The sequence below is a fragment of the Triticum urartu genome, chromosome 5A (assembly GCF_056163025.1).
Source record: "Triticum urartu cultivar PI428250 chromosome 5A, HENAU_Tu73, whole genome shotgun sequence".
NCBI classification, from domain to species: domain Eukaryota; kingdom Viridiplantae; phylum Streptophyta; class Magnoliopsida; order Poales; family Poaceae; genus Triticum; species Triticum urartu.
Genome location: NC_141877.1, coordinates 634,627,511 through 634,649,901, shown reverse-complemented (window position 1 = coordinate 634,649,901; position 22,391 = coordinate 634,627,511). Strand labels below are relative to the sequence as shown.

Genomic DNA, 22,391 nt, shown 5'->3' with positions numbered 1-22,391 from the left:
AATTAAGTGCAGGCATGAAATGTACATTTTCTTATTTTAAAATCACCTGAGATGAACGGAAGAAGCATCTATTTCTCCTCTAATCGCTGTTTTTTTGGACGGACGGGCGGAGTAATAACAAAGCTAATTCTTCAACAAATAAAGTAGTAGTAGAAAAAAAGAGACTTATCCGTAATGAGAAGGGATGTTAATATATATAAGATAATGTCTAGGCCGACTGAGAAGTCTGACGAGGCATGCTATTAGAGCATCTCCAGTGTTTGAAGGCAACCCAGCCTCTAAGTTAGGTCCCACGAACTGCCTCTAAATTTTATGTAAAATGTTGCAGGGTGTTGTTGGTTTGCTGCCTCTAAGGTGAAGCCTATGTTGTGAATTTAAAAAATATTTAATATTTGAACTGACGTGCAATGTTTCTCCTCCTCTTGGCCTCATTCACCATCTGACTAGGAGGACCCACTCATTTATTTTACTACTTGTGAGAGCTTTTTTCTTTTCTTTTTAAGAATCACTTGTGAGAGCTTGGAGGTTGCCTCTAGCCATCGCGTCGACGCTAAGCGTTTTGGGCTTGGACCCATCCTCCTAGCGTGGAACAGACAGACACAGGTAGAATGGCGGCCCAACAGTTTGCATAGGCAAAGCCAACGCCACCAGCCTGAAAGAAAACCTATGTTTTTTACTTAATTCATTCAAGGGAGCCATGCTAGCTAGGATAATCTACTTTACAAGTTCCATACTCTTTTTTTTCTACGGAAAACTTCCAGTCTATTTAATATGGAGGAGAAGGGGTCGGAGTGCTTCGGCCGAGAACGATGCTCTACTACAATGAAATGCTGCTATCGCTATGCGAGTGAAGGGAAAATCGTGATAGACTGACTCTGAGGGGCATAGCTCGTTGAACCACAAGGCGAAATGGTAAAAGAGGGACTCAGAAATCTCCAAGGGCAAACCAACAGACATAGACATGTACACAATTTTTTTCTTGTGTAGTTCTAATAAAATAAACTAAATGAATTTTTTTTTCTGAGCGGTGTGAAATTATTTTTCTAGGGCGGGAGAATGGGCCACACCCAGGAGGCATGGGCAAGAACCGGGCCCGAACCCGTTCACACACAGCAACGGTGCAGAGCAGAGCAGTTTCGAAATCGGACCGCGGCTCCAATCCAAACAACCCAAACCCAAACCCAAACCCAAATCCAAATCCACGCCGCGCCTCCATCCTCCTCTCGCAGGCAGGCAGCTCGCGGCGGCTCTCTCTCGGCCGGACCGGACCCGACCCGACCCCATGGAAGGCGACGCGGCGAGCGCGGCGGGCGACTGTGCTCTCTCTCTCTCTCTCTCTCTCTCTCTCAAGCAGGTGAATGCGTCCTGTTCGTCAACGCCGGCGGGTGCGCCATCCAAGGCGACCATCCCTCTGCAAACTTGTTTTCCGGCGACTCTTTCTTTCAAGGAGGGGAGTTGATAGAGACATCTGAGAACATAGTCCAAGGCGGCGGGAGTAAGAGGAAACCCCATGGTTTGTGGCATCTGCATTCGCAAATCCCCAGCAACACCAGGTAGCTGGTTTATTTATTTTAGATGCAAACAATGTATGTGCTTGCATTCCTTTCCCGTCGATAAATAATCTTTGCGTTGAACATGCAGCGGCAAAGTTTGGTACACGTGGGAGTGGCTTATGCAAAAAATGCTTAACTGATGTTGAGATTTCTTCACCTATTCAGGTCAGTTTTTCTCACAAACTGTTTTACCATCCTATCTCATGTATGTAATCCTGATACATGATCAATGTACCCAAATTGCAGAAAAGGACAGCTAAACTCATCTCAAAGTACGAGAAACAGATTGAGGAGCTAACCAGCCAGTGCAACATCAAGTCCGACGAGTGCTCCATGGCGTGGTCTTTAGTAGAATCTACCAATCAAGAACTTGACAGGCTTAAGATGGAGCTTCACCAAAAGCTTGTGCAAACTGATAATTTTGGTAAGTACCAGACTATTGCATTAAGCATCGTCCTATCCTAGGTTTGCTTATATAGGTGTATGATTGTTCTAATATATATTATAATAACTTGCAGAACAAGTCCTTGACACACAAACGGACCAACTAAGAAAAGTTTCTCAGAACTACGAAAATGACAAGAAACTATGGGCTGCTGCCATATCTAACTTGGAGAGCAAAATCAAGGTAATGCTCTGATTTACTGTCTGCAACATCAAAACAACCACAAGAAATGGTAAATGGTTGCTGTAGCTGCTGCTAATTGTATCTTCGTAATACTCAGGCCATGAAACAAGAGCAAGCACTGTTATCTCTTGAAGCACACGACTGTGCGCACGCGATTCCTGATTTGAGTAAGATGATTGAAGCTGTTCGAGCCTTAGGTAATACCTGACTCTGAAGTGGGATTGTTACACAGCTTTTCAAGTATTTAACAAAGCATTGCATGTTTTTGGTATTGCAGTTGCACAGTGTGACGATCTGAAAATGAAGTACCACGAGGAGATGGCCAAGAGAAAGAAACTTCATAATATTGTCCAGGAGACAAAAGGTGCCTATTGCCCCCTCTGTATTCAGATGCTTACACTCATTTCCAGAATTTGGTCGGGACAATGACTCTGGCTATCTCTTTTATTTCAGGAAATATTAGAGTTTTCTGCAGATGCCGCCCCTTGAGCAAAGTTGAGACATCGTCAGGGTACAAATGTGTTGTAGATTTTGATGGAGCAAATGATGGCGACATTGGGATTATAAATGGTGGAACAGCAAAAAAGACATTCAAGTTTGACAGAGTCTACACCCCAAAGGATGACCAAGGTATCTCTTGGTACTATGGAGCCTGTATTAGCTTTTTGTTGTCTTTCACAACTGTTCTTACAATGCGAATGTTGCTAATTCTAGTTTATACTTCCAAGTAATGTTGGAGTTTCCAATCATAAAATTTTCTTTGTTTGTCTAATATACAAGTTGTATCCATGAACAGCTGAGGTTTATGCCGATGCATCTCCACTAGTCACGTCAGTGCTAGATGGATACAATGTATGCATATTTGCATACGGACAAACAGGAACCGGGAAGACCTTCACCATGGAAGGGACTGAAAGGAACAGAGGGGTAAACTATAGAACTCTGGAGGAGTTGTTCAAGATTGCTGAGGAGAGAAAAGACACTGTCACGTACAACATATCTGTTAGTGTGCTTGAGGTGTACAATGAACAAATCAGAGACCTCCTTGCAACATCCCCTTCATCTAAGAAGTAAATCACTTTCCTTTAGTACCCTTCATTTTGTTTCACAATAGTTCATCTAAGAAGTACAGCCACTTCCCTTTGGCACCCTTCCTTATTTTTTTGTTCACAATAGTACCATGTTGTGGTAACCTGTGTATCTTTGCATATGTAGGTTGGAGATCAAACAAGCAGGTGAAGGATCCCATCATGTGCCCGGCATAGTTGAGGCCAAAGTTGAGGACATAAATGAAGTTTGGGATGTCTTACAAACTGGAAGCAATTCGAGGGCTGTAGGGTCAAACAATGTGAATGAACACAGCAGTCGCTCACACTGGTTGGTCATAACTAACATTATTTTTCATTTCTCCATGGAGTACCTTCCTGCTTGTGGTAAAAATGGTTTGACCTTTATCATTTTTTTCAGCATGCTTTGAATCATGGTTAGAGCAAAGAACCTGATAAATGGGGACTGTACAAGAAGTAAGCTTTGGTTAGTTGATCTTGCTGGAAGCGAGCGGTTAGCCAAGACAGACGCGCAAGGTGATCGGCTCAAGGAAGCACAAAATATCAACAGGTCGCTTTCTGCTTTAGGGGATGTCATTTCTGCTCTTGCTTCCAGAAGCAGCCACATCCCTTACAGGTTTGCACTCTGAGTCAGTAACGGGTTTGCACCTATCAGCTCCTGTTTTCTCACTGTCTTGATGCTTTTCTTCTGCCCAGGAATTCCAAGCTGACGCACTTGCTCCAAGACTCTTTAGGTAACTGGATCTGTTTGTTGCTCTGGAACAAATACCATATCAACAATATACCAAATATTAACCATTTCTGTTCCTCTTGCATTCTCTCACTTGGCTACGTGATTAATTTGCTCTTTTCTGTTCTTCTCCACAATTGTGGTAACAGGAGGGGATTCGAAAGCCCTAATGTTTGTGCAAATTAGCCCATCCGACAATGACGTGTCAGAAACCTTGAGTTCGTTGAACTTTGCAAGCCGTGTCCGTGGCATAGAACTGGGCCCAGCAAAGAAGCAGGTGGACACAGCCGAGCTTCAAAAGGTCAAACAGATGGTGAGTGTCGGTATTGCCTTCTGCTGAAGCTTCTTAGTTCTGCGCCTGCTTGAAGCTGAACTGATGGGTATTTCTGCTGGGTGAACGTGTGTCAGCTTGAAAGGTCTAAGCAGGAAGCCAAGCTTAAGGAGGAATCTTTGAGAAAGCTGGAAGAGAACTGTCAAAATTTAGAGAGTAAAGCCAAGGGAAAAGAGCAGCTTTACAAAAACTTGCAAGACAAGGTATGTGCAGTTGAGGAGGAGGCTAATATTTCAGTTTCAAATATCTGACTGAATCTTGTGTTGATTCTTCTAGACTGCTTTTCTTCACTTGTAAATTGTGCCTGACAGAATTTCTGTAATAACTTGATTGAAGGTGAAGGAGCTTGAAAGCCAACTAGACTCTAAGATGCATTCTCAAATTACGTCGGAAAAGCAGCAGAGTCAGCTTTCTGGAAAACTTAAGGAGAAGGAAGAAGCATGTACTGCGCTACAGCACAAGGTAACGTAGGAATTGAAAGTGGTTAATTAATGTCGTTAACAGCTAGTAATTGTGTAAGGTAAGGCAGATAATAATGCTATCCTGTTGCAGATAGTGGAGTTGGAGCGTAAGCTTGGACAGCAGCAGCAGTCAGACTCTGAGGTCGCAGCTCTTAAGCAAACGGTACAGAACTCAATTGAATCTTTTACCTGGATAACAATCATCAATCAATGGGCATTATTAACAACAAGAGACTTGGGTTGATTTGATTATGTGCCTTTTTCTTGTTTCAGATTGAGGAGGTGGAGCTGAAACTAAAGGAGCAGGAAGAGCAAAGATCAGCTGCAGAATCAAAGGTTGGTTGTTTCCTAGCCTGCATCTGCACGTATTTGGTTTCTTTGATCATCCATGCTGGTGTAGATTCTGAAACCACCGGGTAGCTGACACTTGTATATTATTCATCATCATTCATAAAACTAAAAAATGTGCAGGCAATGGAAATGGGGCAAGAACTCTTGGAAGCACAGAAAACAGAGTCAATGCTTCAGAGCAAGGTGGGTTAGCCCTTTCTCAGAGCTCTGCTCTCATTTCTTGCCTTACATTTGGAGGGCACTAGTTAGTAATGCAGAGCCTGATGCCTGTGTCCATGTTATTTCAGCTGCTCGACCTCGAGAAGAAGCTGCAGGAGATGACAAAACTCAAAGACGCAAGCACGATGCCTGACCCAAAACCTCAAGACGCTAGTAGCACGATGATGCCTGAACCAAAGCCTCAAGGCACTAGTAGCACGACGATGCCTGAACCCTCAAACAATAATCTAGTCACAAGGGTTCTTCCTGCCACCCCTGTGGAGACAAACGTGGTGCCGGCTTGTTGTGCGAGGGAGGAGGCGATGAGCGAGAAGGCGCAGCAGCACCGCCGCATCCTGAGGAGCTCCGACTCGGCCAACAAGCGCTCCCTGTTTGCCCCGGAGGCGGCCGTCGTGAACGAGAGGAAGAGGAAAGGGGAGGAGAGCCACCCTCGTGCAGGTGGCGGTGGCGGTGGCAGGCAGAACGCCGGGCGGAAGAGGAGCAGCATGCAGGGTGAGGTCGAGAACCAGCTCCCTGCTGCCGCCGCCGCCGTGGCGAGGAAGAGGAGCCTGCAGGGCGGCGAGGTGAGGTCGAAGAGGGCGTCGATCCCGGCGAGGCCTTGGACGTCGGCGGCTGCTGCTGCGCAGAAGGTGGTGGTGGCTCCTGGTTCCAGGATGACCAGGCAGCAGCAGCAGCAGCAGGCGGCGGTGGCGAGCAGCAACAAGACCAAGGGGTGGGTGAGGTGAGGTAGGCTGCGAGCGTTTAGGTGCGTGTGTTGTAGTAGATGAGATGAGATGAGATGAGATGAGACGGGACGGGACGCCATTGCATTTGCATTGCTGTAGTGATGACTGACTTGTCTGTAACTTTGTTTGTTTGTAGTAGGGGCTGTACTGTATTTGTACTTTATTCTACTTGGTACTTACTGCAGAGTTGCAGTGAATGAATGAATGAATGAATCACAGCCTGTGTTGTTGTTGTTGTTGTTGTTGTTGTTGTTGTTGTTGTTGTTGTTGTTGTTGTTGTTGGCGCCTCTCCTCTGTCACAAGAAAGAGCAACAAAACAGATCCACAACATAGTGTCTATATTCTGGTTTCTTTAAGCTTGCGGCTGTCTTTCTCCTTCTCTTTCTTGTGCTTTAGGTACCCTCTTTTTTTTCCATTTTCGTTTTTAATCCATGAATGTTCTTTTTAGAAAAAATCCTTCAACATTTTTATATGTGTCAATTTACTTTATAAAATTCACAATTTTTTCTCAAATTCATCAACTTTTTGCAAATTCATTTTCCAATTTTTTTAGTGCTTTAAAATAAAATTAGAGGATGGTTTTGTGTTTCAATTTTGTTTTCAGATTTTTGAATGAGCTTACGTCGGCGCGCGTGACTATGCTCTGCACTCTGTTCATCATGTTACACCAGCTACTCCGAGCCACTCACCAGGAGTTGTGAGATTTGTCTACTATAGTGTGTCTATGTTGTGTACTCTAGTGTTTGTGGCCGTCAAACGGCTAAGCCCTCACCTTTCATAAGTTGGTTCTTTTTTTTTTTGAGGTATCATAAGTTGGTTCAATGGTGGGGGTCCTTCATCTTAACACATAGCTCTGCCTCAATGATAATTACTCTATTGTCTCTGCATGGATTCATGAATTTACCACTCTATACCAATTTTGTTGGTTACACCATGGACATGCGCTGTTTTGAGCTGGATATCGTTACACCATAAACATTTTGAAAAAGGACCTTAAGAATATTAAATTGTCAGAACTAAAATTATTCTTTTATAGAATTTGTAAACATTTTTAAAAATGACCTTAAGCTCATTCTACGCCAAGGGGCGGGCATAGAAACCAAGCATGATTTCCATTATTATTAATTAATTGACGGAATTAATATTATTTTTTGTTTCTTCTGGATTGTTTGGATTGCTTACCACATATGTCACGTGGTGGCAATTTTTCTTTTGCCGCGGTGAACCGAAAAGAGGAAAAACCGAAGTAGTGTTATAAATAATGTTTAGAGGGGCCATTGATTTGGTAAAGGCCCACTATCACATCACATAGTGGGCTGGGCCTGGGCGTGTTATGTGCTGAAGTTGTGCCTGCAGTCCTACCCTAGCTAGTTCCCCACCAGAGCACACCCGCCGCCGCCGCCGCAACAAGAGCCGCCGCTAGCTCGCCGCCGTCCGCCTCCTTCCCTCTGGGCAGCCAGCACCGCAGCAGTGTTGAGTCCAGCACCAGAAGCAGAACCTTCCCTCTGTCGGTGGGCTGCGGCGCCGTCCGTCCGTCCGTCCGTCCGTCCGTTGAGGAGGGCAAGAATGAAGGGCGGTAGGAAGAACCTGCGGCGCGCGTGCGAGGAGGGCACCGCGGTGACGCTGGCGGAGGGCGAGAGCATCATGCAGGTCGTCACGCTGCGCGGCTCAAACCTCATCGAGGTACCTACTACCTTCTTTCCCTCTCTCTCTCTCTTAAAAATTGCTTCTTGCTTTTCACTCACTCTGCCGCCGTGCTGGTTTTAGGTGACCGACGGCGAGGGCGTCAAGTCTCTCGCCCTCTTCCCCGCCAAGTTCCAGAAGAGCTTCTGGATCAAGAACGGTCAGTCAGTTGATGATGATGATGATGATGCTCCTTTTGTTTGCCACTAACTTACACCTGATGATGATGATGATGATGATGATGATGATGATGAATGAATGAATGAATGAATGAGTGAATGTGCAGGGAATTTCGTGGTTGTGGATGCTAGTGGCAGGGACGAGGCTCTCGAATCTGGAAGCAAGATAGCCTGTGTCGTCTCGCGCGTCCTCTTTCACGACCAGGTTCGCGCCCTCGAGAAATCCGGCCAATGGTGAGTCTCTGCTCTGCTGCTCCCTCAATGAATATTTACTGCACTAACTACTTGTTGACAAAGTAAACATTACCTAGTTACTACTTACTTGGAGTGGATTTATGTCCCCTAAATGCAAGTATGCAAATTCTAGGACAAGTTTGTATGTACTGGAGACCTGTCCTAGTCCTAGCAATATATCTAAATTTCTTGTGTTTTATGATACCTGTTATCCACCAACCTGCAGTATAGGCTTGTATGTAGTGTGTTCTACTTCTATCACCCAGGCCAAGATGTACAATAATTTTTCCAATTCTAGGCACAACTCAAGACTTCCTTTTGTCGCGATAGAATTTGTAAGAATAAACCCTCCTAGTCCTGGCAATATGTCTAAATTTCTTGTGTTTATGATAGCTGTCTGTTACTCCCTCCGTCCCATAATATAACATCATTTTGCAAGCTATGTTAGGTTGCAAAATGGTCTTATGTTATATTTAACTATATGTCTGCTGCGGTTGCTTGTAATCTGATATATGACCTACTTCCCAGTTTGTGCTAGTTTGTCTGGCTGTTTTAGTAATACTACCTCTGTCCCATATTAACTGACGCTCAAACGAATGTATCTAGACGTATTGGATCAAATTCACTTTCCATGTGATATGCTGGTAGGTGGTGCATTTCAACAGCCTAAATGGTGTGGTAAAACAAAAATTAGGGCAGACAGCCTAAATGGTTTGATTCTGGTTTTGCCTGCTCTCATGGAACATGGAAATGATACCGAGCACTGATACTATATGAAAATGTTGATGTGATATAAGTTGATGGCAAAATTCTAATACTCCATTGTACTAAATAAGCGACAATTAATGTGGATCGGAGGGAGTAATGAAGATCCTAAAGTATTTCCAGAAGGTCTTGTAATACCTAGATGACTCGTTGCGCCCATGGCGCAAAAAGCGACAGCGAGCCACTAACTTAAAATTAACTTAATAGATACGTATATCCTATTATTATATGATACTGGCTAAAAGGAAGTCAAAATAAGTAGGAATAGATTGCACGAAACAGTACAGATCATACCAGTACATGCAGTACAAATTATAGAAAGAAAAACAAAATTACAACTGTGTCATTGCGACAAGAGAACCACACACTCTGGACACCTATACACACGCGTCACACATGTAACGTTAGAGGTCACCACTTGTTGGAATCTCTAGAAAAAGACTTATATTTGGGAAAGGAGGGAGTATGCATTAGTGCATGAACAAATAAAAAAATAAGCCTATAATATCCCATGCTATATGCACACCAAATGAAGGCCAAACAGAAGATCACCAATAAGAAAAATATTACTATGTGAGTATAAATTTTCAGGAAAACGATAGAATGGTGAGATTGAATAAATACAAGATTAAGAAAGGGGAACATGCAACAAAAAGAGCTTTCGAAAAGCACTAGTATTTTTACCTCTGTAACAGAGGAAGTACAAAAATGTGTTAGTTGGCATTTCTTCGGATGGCGAATTGCCTGGGAAGAAGGATCAATAGGTATAATAATGATGTTACTTTCTTGCGCAAGCACCAAAACTTCGCCAAAAAGTAAAATATATTGGGCGCATTGCACCTTTATTTTCCCTGTAATCCTTGCCTTTGCTTCTAGACTGTATGATGGCGGTGCAAGCGAGCCAGCATCTTCAGATTAGTCCTTCAAAAAATCACACTGAAGGTAACAGTTGGATTGATTGTATCATCCCTGTAACGCCATTATCAGAAATTCAGTAGCCGCTTAATAGTAAATAGAAGTGTACTGCTTGCCTATCACGCTTACTTAGGACTCATAGGCCTTATCTAATCCCTCTCCAAAGCAAACCATCTATCTATGCCAAATAGGCAAGAGGTAGGCAAAGAATCTATATACCTAAGAGTACATGTCAATCTAAACTAAAGTACTGCTCACAAGAAAGCGAGCATGACAACACGTCGTTGCTTGCTCTAATAATAAATAAGTTGTTGGAAAGGAGGGGGAGGCTATTTTATTTATAAAGTTTAGTTTAGTGATTTAGTACAAATAAGGACATGTCCAAACCTGACAGGCACAACAACCTCAAATGCATGGGGTTGGTTGGTTAAATCAGGATGAGCAGAAATGAAACGCACCATATACATTTTCCATGCTTCAACATATATCCATGAAAAACATAGAACTGTTACGCATCCCCATATACTCACTAAAGAAATAGAGAATATACTAAACTATTTGTATGCATCCACATACACTCATTAGAAAAACAGAGTAATGTATGTGTGTTATGTAAGTTAGTCGGCTACCAATCGTACCAACCTTTCTTTAGCATGTTTGAGAAGAATAACACAGCAGGATCGACCAAAGCAATCTTTCGCTTGAGTTGCTTATCCTTGGTCGTTTCCAGAATCCAGGCAGAAAATTATGTACGTATGTGGTGTTTCTCCATAGAAAGGATCTCCTCTGGCGCTGGGGGACATTTGCATTTATCTACTGTCTCTCCTCGGACAGTGCCTCATCAACAGTTGAAACCAGGTCTCCCCCTCCAATTGTTTGTTCCGAATGCTGATCATTCTTGAGAAGCACACGTTAGAAAAATGTAGGTTAGTATGCCTAGACATAATTATTCTGAATGCAAACAGGAAATAAAGAAGGAGAAAGGACTTACTTGCTAACTGGGTGCAATATACTGTTAAGAGATTGCATAGCCTTGCATCCCATGACTTCAGAAAACAGGAATAGCACTGCAGCTGAAGATGGCTGGACAAAATTCTAAGATTATTTACCTAGTGGGTGTTCTTGTAGAAGAATACCACTATATATGCACTTGACAACCATAGCAGTCTGGTGCAGAGTCGTATATTAATAAATGGAACATATTTCGATCTTGTGGCATTGCCAATCTTCTACGCCAGAAAGAGGGCACCAAAAAATATTCATGCAGGAGTTGAATGTAGTAAATCTAAGAAGCAGACATAGTGGAAAAGTTAATGAACCATTTGTACTGCTACTCCAGATTGGACCAAGAATCTTATAAATTTAGGAAACTCTCAAACATAAGACCGCATATGGTCTTGCAAGTTGCTCTCACTATGGAAGCTAAAACATCAAAATGTATACAGAATCTGTTTGTATCTCTAGCATTACTAAATCTGGAACACTCGGCCTAGCTGGACAGAATGCATACCTGTCGTAGACAAATACTACTGGATCACAAGTGCCAAGGATTCCTTGTTATTTAGCAATGATCTGACATCACCTTCAGGAATCTCTCCCAGCACATGTTAGTCCCCTTCAATAAAGCAAAAATATATTGCATCGGATATGAGCATTGCAGAGTAGAAGCATCCAGCATCACCTACAAAATACAAATCACCAAGTATTAGAAAATGATAAATCTGAAAGTTGCAGTCATAGTCAAATTAAAAACAACGGGAGTTAATGTCGCCCTATAATCTCTCTTCTTCTCCATGTCAGTGAAAAATCAACATGTCAAGAATAAGAGTGAGAAGCAAACGAAAGGCAATGTGCAATACATCATGATTGGCTAAAACATCGACTACTGCCCTCCGATGTGCCTCCCTGTACAAAACTCAAATCACCAGCTGCTGCCGCACACTGACGCGTTTAGGCCGAGTTGTGTAAGGAGTGGACTACTACATCGTCACCATCCCCAACAAAGGAAAGCAAAGCGACGTACCAAGTATCCATGGTCCACGAAAGAAGAGGCAACATGTCCGCGCCGCCGGCTCGGCCTCGCTGCTCCTTCCCCTATTGCCAGCTCCCCTGCTCCTTCATTCCAACCATGAAGGATCCGGCTAACAACGGAAAAACAATTAGTTGGAGTGCAGAATCTGCATAGAATAACGGAACGCGTCAATCTAGGCATCTAGCTAGCTTCTGCCATCAGGGTTGCTTGCTAATTGCAACGATATTCATAATTGAAGATTCAATGAGAACTACCAAGGGATAAAAAAAGAAAGCTGAATCTGTTCACTCAATGTGTGCATGGCCTATAATGTCCTCACGACCTCACATATGAGTAATTCATCAAAGAAGCCCTAAGAAAACCTTCAATCAAAAAACACAAATGAAAGGCAAGCTTACCTGAATGGGGATAGCCCATGACCTGGATCTCCTAGTCTGCGCGCTGGTGATCTGCTACTACTTGAACAGCAACTCTGCCTGCTGACGCTGCCCAAACTGTGCAAGTTTCTCCATAGTTTCCCTGCAATTGTTAAGATCAAAATCAGCAGCTTTTTTGCAACTAATGCAGAGTGTGAGTTTCTCTGCAGACAAAAAAGGCTTTGCAGATTCAGTATAGTTGACACAAACAAAATGCATTACCTGCTTTCCTCAAGAACCCGTGACTGAAGGATGTGGAGAGAAAACTGCAAAATATGAGCATTAGTACGTAGGTATCACAGAGATTCAATGGAACTTCAACAAAACCAGGGCTTGCTTTTCACACTATCGAACGTTCACGTATTTCATATTTGATCCACCTTTCAGCTGGGCAAAACAACAAACAGATGGGGGCACAATATCTATTTATTCTCAGAGAAGAAATTACCAAATATTCGGCCACGAGGGCGTGCGTAAGAGGACGGAGGAGAGAGCGCACGTGACAGTGAGAAAGGATGTAAGCGAGGACGCGGTGACTGATCTCTCGGGTGGATGGACAGCAGCGCGAAAGCCGGATGGAGCCGGCCGTCTCTGCGACCCACGCTCCTCCTGCCGACGGCGGCGACGTGGACCACCGCTGTGGCTAGAGCTCCTCCCGAGGTCGCCGCCGCACGCGTAGAGATGGAGGCGGGGTGCAGCCTCCCGTCCCGTGCATCACGCCCGAGGCCCGGCCTCCTCGCAGCTCACGATTCAGGAACGGATCGAGCCGCCGCCAACCGCAAGGTCGCGCCCGACCTCGCTAGCGCATGCCGACACCGGCCGGTGACCATCTCCCGTAAGCCGCCACACCTCCCTCTCCTCTTTCCTCTCCCTTTCTCCCGCCTCTCCTCTCCTTCCTTCTCTGCTAGGGTTCATGCGGGAGGAGGGGGAGGGGGTTGGGAGGCTACCGCGGGGGCTAGGGATGACGAGACGCCGCCGCGCATGAAGAGGAGAGGAGGCGGCGTGGAGGGAGAGAGGAAGGAGGAGGAGGCGAAGAGGGGGAGAGAGGAAGGAGAGGAGGCGGCGCGGATATTTTCTCGGGCTTGACTCGGTCCACCCATGATGGATGCTCTGGCAACCCACGATCACCGCTGCCTTTTTCCACCCTGACACAAACACGAACACACGGACGTGACTGCAAGACGGACCCCCGCAAGAGGCTGGCCCAGCCGTCAGCCGCTCTAGCCCGAGTAGACGGCGTACAGAAAAACGAGTGCACGGATGTTTACCACAGCGATGGAAAGTACGCTGGCGTCCGCCAGTGAGGCACATCGAGCGAGCCGGATGAATTTGAACCAGCGATGGCACTAGAACGGCGGGTTGCGTAGCTTGATTTATATGTTCAATAATGTGCCAGTTTGTTGGTTTTCGTACGAGCTCTGCATCAGTAGTCTATCTACTTGATAAAATCAGGATTGTTAGCTTGTTACTAATTCACTCATCTTTCTTATGCCAGGCCGGCTATCTTCAAGTCAACTCCCAATGGGTGGGCGACAGGGCCACAAGGAACGACATCACAGGCTGAGGAAGAGCACAACTCTGATGAAGACGACGATGATGATATGCCGCCACTTGAGGCAAACACGAACAGAAATAGACCGTTTGACGTGCATTCCGATACAGAAAGTGATTCTGATTCTTGAACTGGTAGACGACTTGGGAATAGTCATCATCCTATGGTTACCGTCCACCTGTACACCTAATGTATTTATGCTTGTCGAATTTGGGCATGACATCATAAACTTACGGCCCAATCTGTCAAAGATATAGTAGTCAGTGCGTTTTGTCGACATTAAGTGGCAGGGCATGTGGAGGCCTGTCACCTGTAGTGTAATATGAAGAAAACAAGAATGTTGCACCTAGCTTATTGTGGTTGTGGATGATATTGTGCAAGTCTGCTTGCTTTCCACCTTGAAAGTGGATTGAAAAGGACCCAGCAAGCTAGCTTTGCTTTGCTTTGCCCTGCCTAGTTAATTCCAGTTGTACTAGGTCTCAAGATGGTGCCACAGCTGCACAAGAAACAAATTCATCGATTTTGACAATTCAAGTCACACAAATTGATATGATTTACTCCTACTGATGAACAACTCTTGCCATATGAGAGCCTCAACAAATTAAGCTACCTACCTTTAGAGGAGAGGAGCATAATATATATACTTATATTATAGGTTGCTAATAGCTTAAGTATGGGTTCATTCTCTTGTCGGTGCATTGTTAATGTGTTTGTTACTTATTAAATCTTTAATATTGTGCTTTGACTTGGGTAGAAAGTAGTAGTGATGATATTATAAATTGGCAGGCATTCCTTTGAATACTTGTTTTCCAGTTGCCCAACTCCTCTCTGAATATGGTTTTAATCACCATTAAGCAATGTTATCTTATTAATATCCTGTGCAGAAGGTGATGGAGGAAGGGGCCGTGGCCGTGGACCTCCTCCTCAAGAGTAGATTTTGTAGCTAGGTTAATTCTTGCATTTGCTTTTATATACCAGACCTGGGTATCATCATATCATTCCAACTTGTGTGGCATCCTGAATGTGTTTATCATAAAATCTAGCTTTGTTTCTGATTTAGTATCCTGAGGACGCATGCATGGTAGCTGGAATCAATCAAATTAAAATTGCCTGGCGTGCTGGTGATTTAAAGTAATATTCCTCCTCTGGCATGGCTTGATCAAGATTTGTGGGCACATGAAAAACTACATACTAGAAAATAAATAGATACCAAGGATTTGTTTGCTCTGCCTACCATTCTGGTTGAGAAATACAGTAAGTTGTTGGTGACATGTATGCTTTGATGTGCTCAAGCCAAACCGGGGGTATGCTTGATGTGCTCAAGTTCCTGATGCTTGATGCTTCCTTGGGGCCAGCTAGCTATGCTATGGTGTTGGTGGACGCCTCCCTCTGCTAACTTAACTTTTCTCCCAGAATTGGACGGACCTCTTCTCCTTCTCCTAGCTAGGATGATTTCTTCTGATACTTTTTTTGATGACTTAATTAATTAATTAGGAAGATCGATGCCTCACAAGTGCACAACAAAGAAGCTGACAAGAGGTTTCAAGGCTCATTTCATGGATTTAAATTTCTGAATTGTTCAAGATGATTTTGTATTTTTGGCTATTAATCTGCATGTGTTTAGAATACTGTTTAATTTCTATTCACTTCATTCGCTGCTACTCAATACTATAAAATAATAACTGGACCATAACACTTGTACTTGAGTTCCCTCCACATTTTCTCATCCGGGCCGGCTTGGGACCGGCACAGTGTTACACTGCAACAGTATAAAACACGAATTACAAACGCACAGCCACACTCACCAAGGCATTGTTTTTTTTTTTTGAAATGCTCACCTGAATATATTTCAAAAGTGGCAGTAAACACCAAGGCAATATTCACACACACACACACACACACACAGTGGCATACAACAATAATATTCACACACACACAATGGCACAAAACAACAAACAATAAATTGTTAGCAGGACCTAAGTAAACAAAATCTAGACCCTCAAGGTCTCGAAAATACTCATGCTAAAAAAAAAGGCCTCGAAAATACTCTAGGAAGCTAGAGCCTGATTATCTTCATCACTCGGTACAGAAAAAGATTCTGCTGTTTTAGCCATTAATAAATATATGTGAAATATGGAACATAACGACATGAACGGATACCTTGTGTCCTAAAAATCCAGGATGCATGTAAGAAAAATGCACTCGGCAGGTGTTTAACTAGCGAGCTGTCAATTAAATTACAAGTTCCCCAGCAAACAAAGAATATTAACTCAAGATTCCGTAATCGTGATCAAATTAGTCAGAAGACCGCAAGATGTATTGAAAGATGCTTTGTAAGTACAGTACAAAATAAACTGGCATATGTACAAAGCATTGATATATAGTGATCAAAGTAGCATCCAGGATGACCTAAGTAGAAACATAACTTGTAAGTGTAGAATCAGCAGGAGTCATTCAAATTAGCCTTGCTGGCTATCAATCAAAACAAAACTAGCAAGTTCCCCATCAACCCGAGCAGATGCAACTCAAGATTCCATGATACAGATTCCACTGAATAAGAGACTGAAAAATCAATTCCATAAGCAACAAACTAGAATCATATTTATTGAAGATGACACTAATCGAAGAAATGACAAGAGTAGAATGTTCAAGAAGAACCAATGAGAAGAACATTCCCTTCGGAGAAATCAATTCCATAAGCAACAAACCAGAATCATGCATGACACTAACCGGAGACATGCAAAAGGTAGATTAAAAAAACCACGAATTATGGCGCATAGGTTACCTGGTACAAATTTGTGCTCAAAAGCAAAAGCAGATAACAGCGACAATGTCTGTCAAAATAAAATCATCTCAAGCTTAATTTCACCCACTAGTACAATATATGAATCAAAAGCAGTTGTAAATTCTAGCTAATTGGTGTCATCGATGGCAACTGATGGTGCAGCTGCAAGAGTTTTCCAACAATTCAGCTGGTGCTACTAGTTGTTGCTTTGTGCAAGTGTTGTTTCCTGTCTAGTTGCTTTTCACCTTGTAGATCCAAAAGAACCCATCAAGCCAAATTTGCTTTCCTTTGCCCTAGTTTAATTGCAATTATGTGGTGGTATGGAGGAGATTCAGTAAAATTTGTTTTGTTTGGAATAAATATGCTGCTTACCAATTTTTTCCAGACATGTTTGACTTGATCATACTGTATATGTTAATTTGTTTGTTGAGATTTCAAATCTAATCATTCAACATTATAACCCACCTCTGTCCATCACATATAGTATCTGCCATTTGAACAGCTAGCCATTTAAATTTAAACTTAAAAACCTGGCTCTGGCTTGTTCGTGGCAATCTCATGCATGTAACCAGTATCTACCAATCCAACGCCATATATGAGAGAAGAGAAAAACAAATAAAGCTATCTTAATTTTACCTGAACAGAAAAACTAGTGTTAATGCTGCCAAGGAGGAAGTAGGATCAGTTTCAGGAAACATGCCGATCACTACTACTACTATATGTATGCATGCATCCTACTACTATATATGTCAGGATTTTTAGTTGCTTACAATGGTGAAGTGATGAATCTACATAGGAACACGACGTGATGCATCATGCATCCCTTTCCAATACATACAAGCAAAGCACGCTCAACTCGCATCACAGATTAGCAGTGCAAGGCTGCGGGGATGACCACCAAAGCCACAAAACCGACATGAAAGGAGGCAAGTGATAACAGACCACAGCAGAGCGAAAATGACCAATGCTCAAAAGGACACAAGTGATGGTTTTAATTAAATTGCAGATAGGCAACAAGACAAAAAAACACATTGGTAGCAATTATGGATCTCCTTTGATCACACAGAAGTGAGAATTAAGTTCACAACTAAGACTAGCGATACAAGAGATGGCATTTGTCGCCGCAAACTCAGCCACCACCATCTTACTCTGCCTCAACTTCACCACTCTTCTTATTGTCCCTCAGAACTACATCCCCGCATGGAGTAGATTGTCGATGTCAACGAAGTGCTCTGGGATACATGCCTGGAAATCCGCTATGGTCATGCAGCCTGATAGAACCTGTTCTGACAGACCATATAAGAGTGTGCCGAGATTTCCAACTTGCGTTGCGAGCACTCCAGCCCTAAATCTGATCTCGGTCTTAGCACGTCTTAGCTGACCCGCTTGGTACTTAATCCGAGCAAGCATGTGGAGAACGCTATTAGGCCCCTGTAAGGCGGCATGTGGATTCACGGCGGGCTGTAGGCCTTCGAGATCGCCGCGGAGGCGTTGGACAGAAAGAGCCAACCCGCTAAGTCTTTCCAGAACGATTAGCTTTTCACATGTCCACAACCTTGCTCTCACTAGGGAGTTCGTATGCAGTAAGAGCAAACGCCGCACCTTGATACGTCTCCGTCGTATCTAATTTTCCAAATACTTTTGCCCTTGTTTTGGACTCTAACTTGCATGATTTGAATGGAACTAACCCGGACTAACGCTGTTTTCAGCAGAATTGCCATGGCGTTATTTATGTGCAGATACAAACGTTCTCGGAATGACCTGAAACTACATGGAACTTATTTTTGGAAAATAAGAAAAATACTGGCGAAAGAATCAAGGCCAGGGGCCCACACCCTGTCCATGAGGGTGGGGGGCGCGCTTCCCCCCCGGGCGCGCCCCCTGCCTCGTGGGCCCCCTGGTGCTCCACCGACCTCAACTCCAACTCCATATATTCGTGTTCGGGGAGAAAAAAATCAGAGAGAAGGATTCATCACATTTTACGATATGGAGCCGCCGCCAAGCCCTAAACTCTCACGGGAGGACTGATCTGGAGTCCGTTCGGGGCTCCGGAGAGGGGAATCCGTTGCCGTCGTCATCATCAACCATCCTCCATCACCAATTTCATGATGCTCACCGCCGTGCGTGAGTAATTCCATCATAGGCTTGCTGGACGGTGATGGGTTGGATGAGATCTATCATGTAATCAAGTTATTTTTGTTAGGGTTTGATCCCTAGTATCCATTATGTTCTGAGATTGATGTTGCTATGACTTTGCTATGCTTAATGCTTGTCACTATGGCCCGAGTGTCATGATTTCAGATCTGAACCTATTATGTTTTCATGAATATATGTGAGTTCTTGATCCTATCTTGTCTATAGTCACCTACTATGTGTTATGATCTGGCAACCCCGAAGTGACAATAATCGGGACCACTCCCGGTGATGACCGTAGTTTGAGGAGTTCATATATTTACTATGTGCTAATGCTTTGTTCCGGTACTCTATTAAAAGGAGGCCTTAATATCCCTTAGTTTCCATTAGAACCCCGCTACCACGGGAGGGTAGGACAAAAGATGTCATGCAAGTTCTTTTCCATAAGCACGTATGACTATATTCGGAATACATGCCTACATTACATTGATGAATTGGAGCTAGTTCTGTGTCACCCTATGTTATGACTGTTACATGATGAACCACATCCGACGTAATTATCCAACACCGATCCAATGCCTACGAGCTTTTCACATATTGTTCTTCGCTTATTTACTTTTCCGCTGCCATTGTTACAATCACTACAAAACCCAAAAATATTACTTTTGCTACCATTACCTTTGCTACTGTTACCACTACTATCATATTACTTTGCTACTAAACACTTTGCTGCAGATATTAAGTTTCCAGGTGTGGTTGAATCGACAACTCAACTGGTAATACTTGAGAATATTCTTTGGCTCCCCTTGTGTCGAATCAATAAATTTGGGTTGAATACTCTACCCTCAAAAGCTGTTGCGATCCCCTACACTTGTGGGTTATCAAGACTAATTTTTGGCGCCGTTGCCGGGGAGCATAGCTCTATTCTTTGAGTCACTTGGGATTTATATCTGCTGGTCACTATGAAGAACTTGAAAGACGAGAAAACTAAAATTTATCCCTCAACTACGAGGGGAGGTAAGGAAATGCCATCTAGCTCTGCACTTGATTCTCCTTCTGTTTTGAGTAAGCTTGCGACACCTAAACCCGCTACTGCTATTAACTCTGATATGTCACATATTATTGATGATGCCGCTTCTGCTATGCATGATACTTATGATGAAACTACTTCTATGCTTGATACTACTGTGTCACTTGGTGAATTTCTTGATGAACAACTTGCTAGGGCTAGAGAGAATGAAATTATTGATAATATTGAAGATAGTGATTATGGAGGCTCTACCCCTAATAAATTTGAATTGCCCGTTGTGCCTGAGGGCTATATTATGGATGAAGAAACTAAAAGAGACTTTCTTGCTTGCAATGATAGAAGTGATCTTAAGAAATTACTAGCTAAGCTTAAACAAAAATCTCTGAATGCTAGAATGAAATATGGTCCCGCTTATGCTACTTCACCTATATTTCTTACTGATAAGGATTATGAATTCTCTGTTGATCCTGATATAATTACTTTGGTTGAATCTGATCCTTTTTATGGCTATGAATCTGAAACTGTTGTGGCACATCTTACTAAATTGAATGATATAGCTGTTGGGGAACGTAGTAATTTCAAAAAAATTCCTACGCACACGCAAGATCATGGTGATGCATAGCAACGAGAGGGGAGAGTGTTGTCTACGTACCCTCGTAGACCGAAAGTGGAAGCGTTAGCACAACGCGGTTGATGTAGTCATACGTCTTCACGATCCGACCGATCAAGTACCGAACGCATGACACCTCCGAGTTCAGCACACGTTCAGCCTGATGACGTCCCTCGAACTCCGATCCAGCCGAGTGTTGAGGGAGAGTTTCATCAGCACGACGGCGTGGTGACGATGGTGATGTTCTACCGATGCAGGGCTTCGCCTAAGCACCGCTACAGTATTATCGAGGTGGACTATGGTGGAGGGGGGCACCGCACACGTCTAAAAGATCAAATGATCAATTGTTGTGTCTATGGGGTGCCCCCTGCCCCCGTATATAAAGGAGCAAGGAAGGAGGAGGCCGGCCCTAGGAGGGGCGCGCCAAGGGAGTAGGATTCCTACTCCTAGTAGGAGTAGGTTTCCTCCTTTCTTAGTCCCAACTAGGAGAAGGGGGAAAAGGAGGGGAGAGGAGAAGGAAGGGAGAGGGGGGCCGCGCCCCAAACCCCTTGTCCAATTCGGACTGGGCTTGGGAGGGGCTCGCGCCACCTCCTGGCTGCTGCCTCTCCTTCCCACTAAGGCCCATTAAGGCCCATTGCTTCTTCCTCGTATTCCCGTAACTCTCCGGTACTCCGAAAAATACCCGAATCACTCGGAACCTTTCTGATGTCCAAATATAGTCGTTCAATATATCGATCTTTACGTCTCGACCATTTCGAGACTCCTCGTCATGTCCCCGATCTCATACGGGACTCCGAACTACCTTTGGTACATCAAAACACATAAACTCATAATATAACCATCATCGAACTTTAAGCGTGCGGACCCTATGGGTTCCAGAACTATGTAGACATGACCGAGACACGTCTCCGGTCAATAACCAATAGCAGAACCTGGATGCTCATATTGGCTCCTACATATTCTACGAAGATCTTTATCGGTCAAACCGCATAACAACATACATTGTTCCCTTTGTCATCGGTATGTTACTTGCTCAAGATTCGATCGTCGGTATCTCAATACCTAGTTCATGTTGGGGATCGTAGCAGAAATTTAAAATTTTCTACGCATCACCAAGATCAATCTATGGAGTAATCTAGCAACGAGGGGAAGGGGAGTGCATCTACATACCCTTGTAGATCGCTAAGCAGAAGCGTTGCAAGAACGCGGATGAAGGAGTCGTACTCGTAGCGATTCAGATCGCGGTTGATTCCGATCTAAGCGCCGAACCACGGCGCCTCCGCGTTCAACACACGTGCAGCCCGGTGACGTCTCCTACGCCTTGATCCAGCAAGGGGAGAAGGAGAGGTTGGGGAAGACTCCGTCCAGCAGCAGCACGACGGCGCGGTGGTGGTGGAGGAGCGCGGGACTCCAGCAGTGCTTCGCCAAGCACTACGAGAGACGAGGAGGGAGAGGGGTAGGGCTGCGCCAACAGGGAGATCGAATCGTGTCTGTTGCAGCCCCAATACCTCAAGTATATATAGGGGAAGGGGAGGGGCTGCGCCCCCATCTAGGGTTCCCTCCCTAGGGGTGGCGGCAGCCCCAAAACCCATCTAGGGTTGCGGCCAAGGGGGGGGGACAGGGGGAGGCGCACCTGGGGTGGGCCTTAGGGCCCATCTGCCCTAGGGTTTGCCCCCTCCCCTCTAGGAGGCGCCCTGGGCCTTGGTGGGAGGCGCCCCAGCCCACCTAGGGGCTGGTCCCTTCCCACTATTGGCCCATGTAGGCCTCCGGGGCCCGTGGCCCCTCCCGGTGGACCCTCGAACCCCTCCGGTGGTCCCGGTACACTACCGGTGATGCCCGGAACACTTCCGGTGGCCAAAACCATACTTCCTATATATCAATCTTTACCTCCGGACCATTTCGGAACTCCTCGTGACGTTCGGGATCTCATCCGGGACTCCGAACAACATTCGGTAACCGCGTACATACTTTCCCTATAACCCTAGCGTCATC

At 44.4% G+C, this 22,391-nt stretch overlaps 1 protein-coding gene and 1 pseudogene across 2 annotated transcripts; both read left to right on the top strand.

The window, feature by feature from the left end:
* The first annotated feature begins 1,495 nt into the window (after positions 1–1,495).
* On the top strand, positions 1,496–6,153 carry LOC125511264 (kinesin-like protein KIN-14E; annotated as a pseudogene). The gene is made up of 17 exons (XR_015602969.1): positions 1,496–1,553; positions 1,642–1,718; positions 1,800–1,977; positions 2,072–2,181; positions 2,279–2,378; positions 2,459–2,545; positions 2,635–2,811; positions 2,978–3,251; positions 3,397–3,864; positions 3,945–3,982; positions 4,128–4,291; positions 4,387–4,512; positions 4,646–4,771; positions 4,862–4,933; positions 5,044–5,106; positions 5,242–5,304; positions 5,409–6,153. The product of XR_015602969.1 is annotated as a kinesin-like protein KIN-14E (transcript).
* A 1,269-nt stretch (positions 6,154–7,422) lies between these two features.
* LOC125511263 (uncharacterized) lies at positions 7,423–14,213 on the top strand. The gene is made up of 4 exons (XM_048676590.2): positions 7,423–7,748; positions 7,833–7,908; positions 8,035–8,161; positions 13,785–14,213. Exons 1-4 carry the CDS (start codon positions 7,632–7,634, stop codon positions 13,969–13,971), a joined length of 507 nt encoding a protein of 168 aa, XP_048532547.2. The 5' UTR covers positions 7,423–7,631; the 3' UTR covers positions 13,972–14,213.
* Positions 14,214–22,391: the final 8,178 nt, after the last annotated feature.

Excerpts from the sequence above, each read along its gene's own strand:
- LOC125511263 (XM_048676590.2), top strand. The coding sequence starts at position 7,632 with ATGAAGGGCGGTAGGAAGAACCTGCGGCGCGCGTGCGAGGAGGGCACC. Across the intron at positions 7,749-7,832 it reads GCGGCTCAAACCTCATCGAG|GTGACCGACGGCGAGGGCGT; the intron begins GTACCTACTACC and ends TGCTGGTTTTAG. Across the intron at positions 8,162-13,784 it reads CTCGAGAAATCCGGCCAATG|GCCGGCTATCTTCAAGTCAA; the intron begins GTGAGTCTCTGC and ends TTCTTATGCCAG.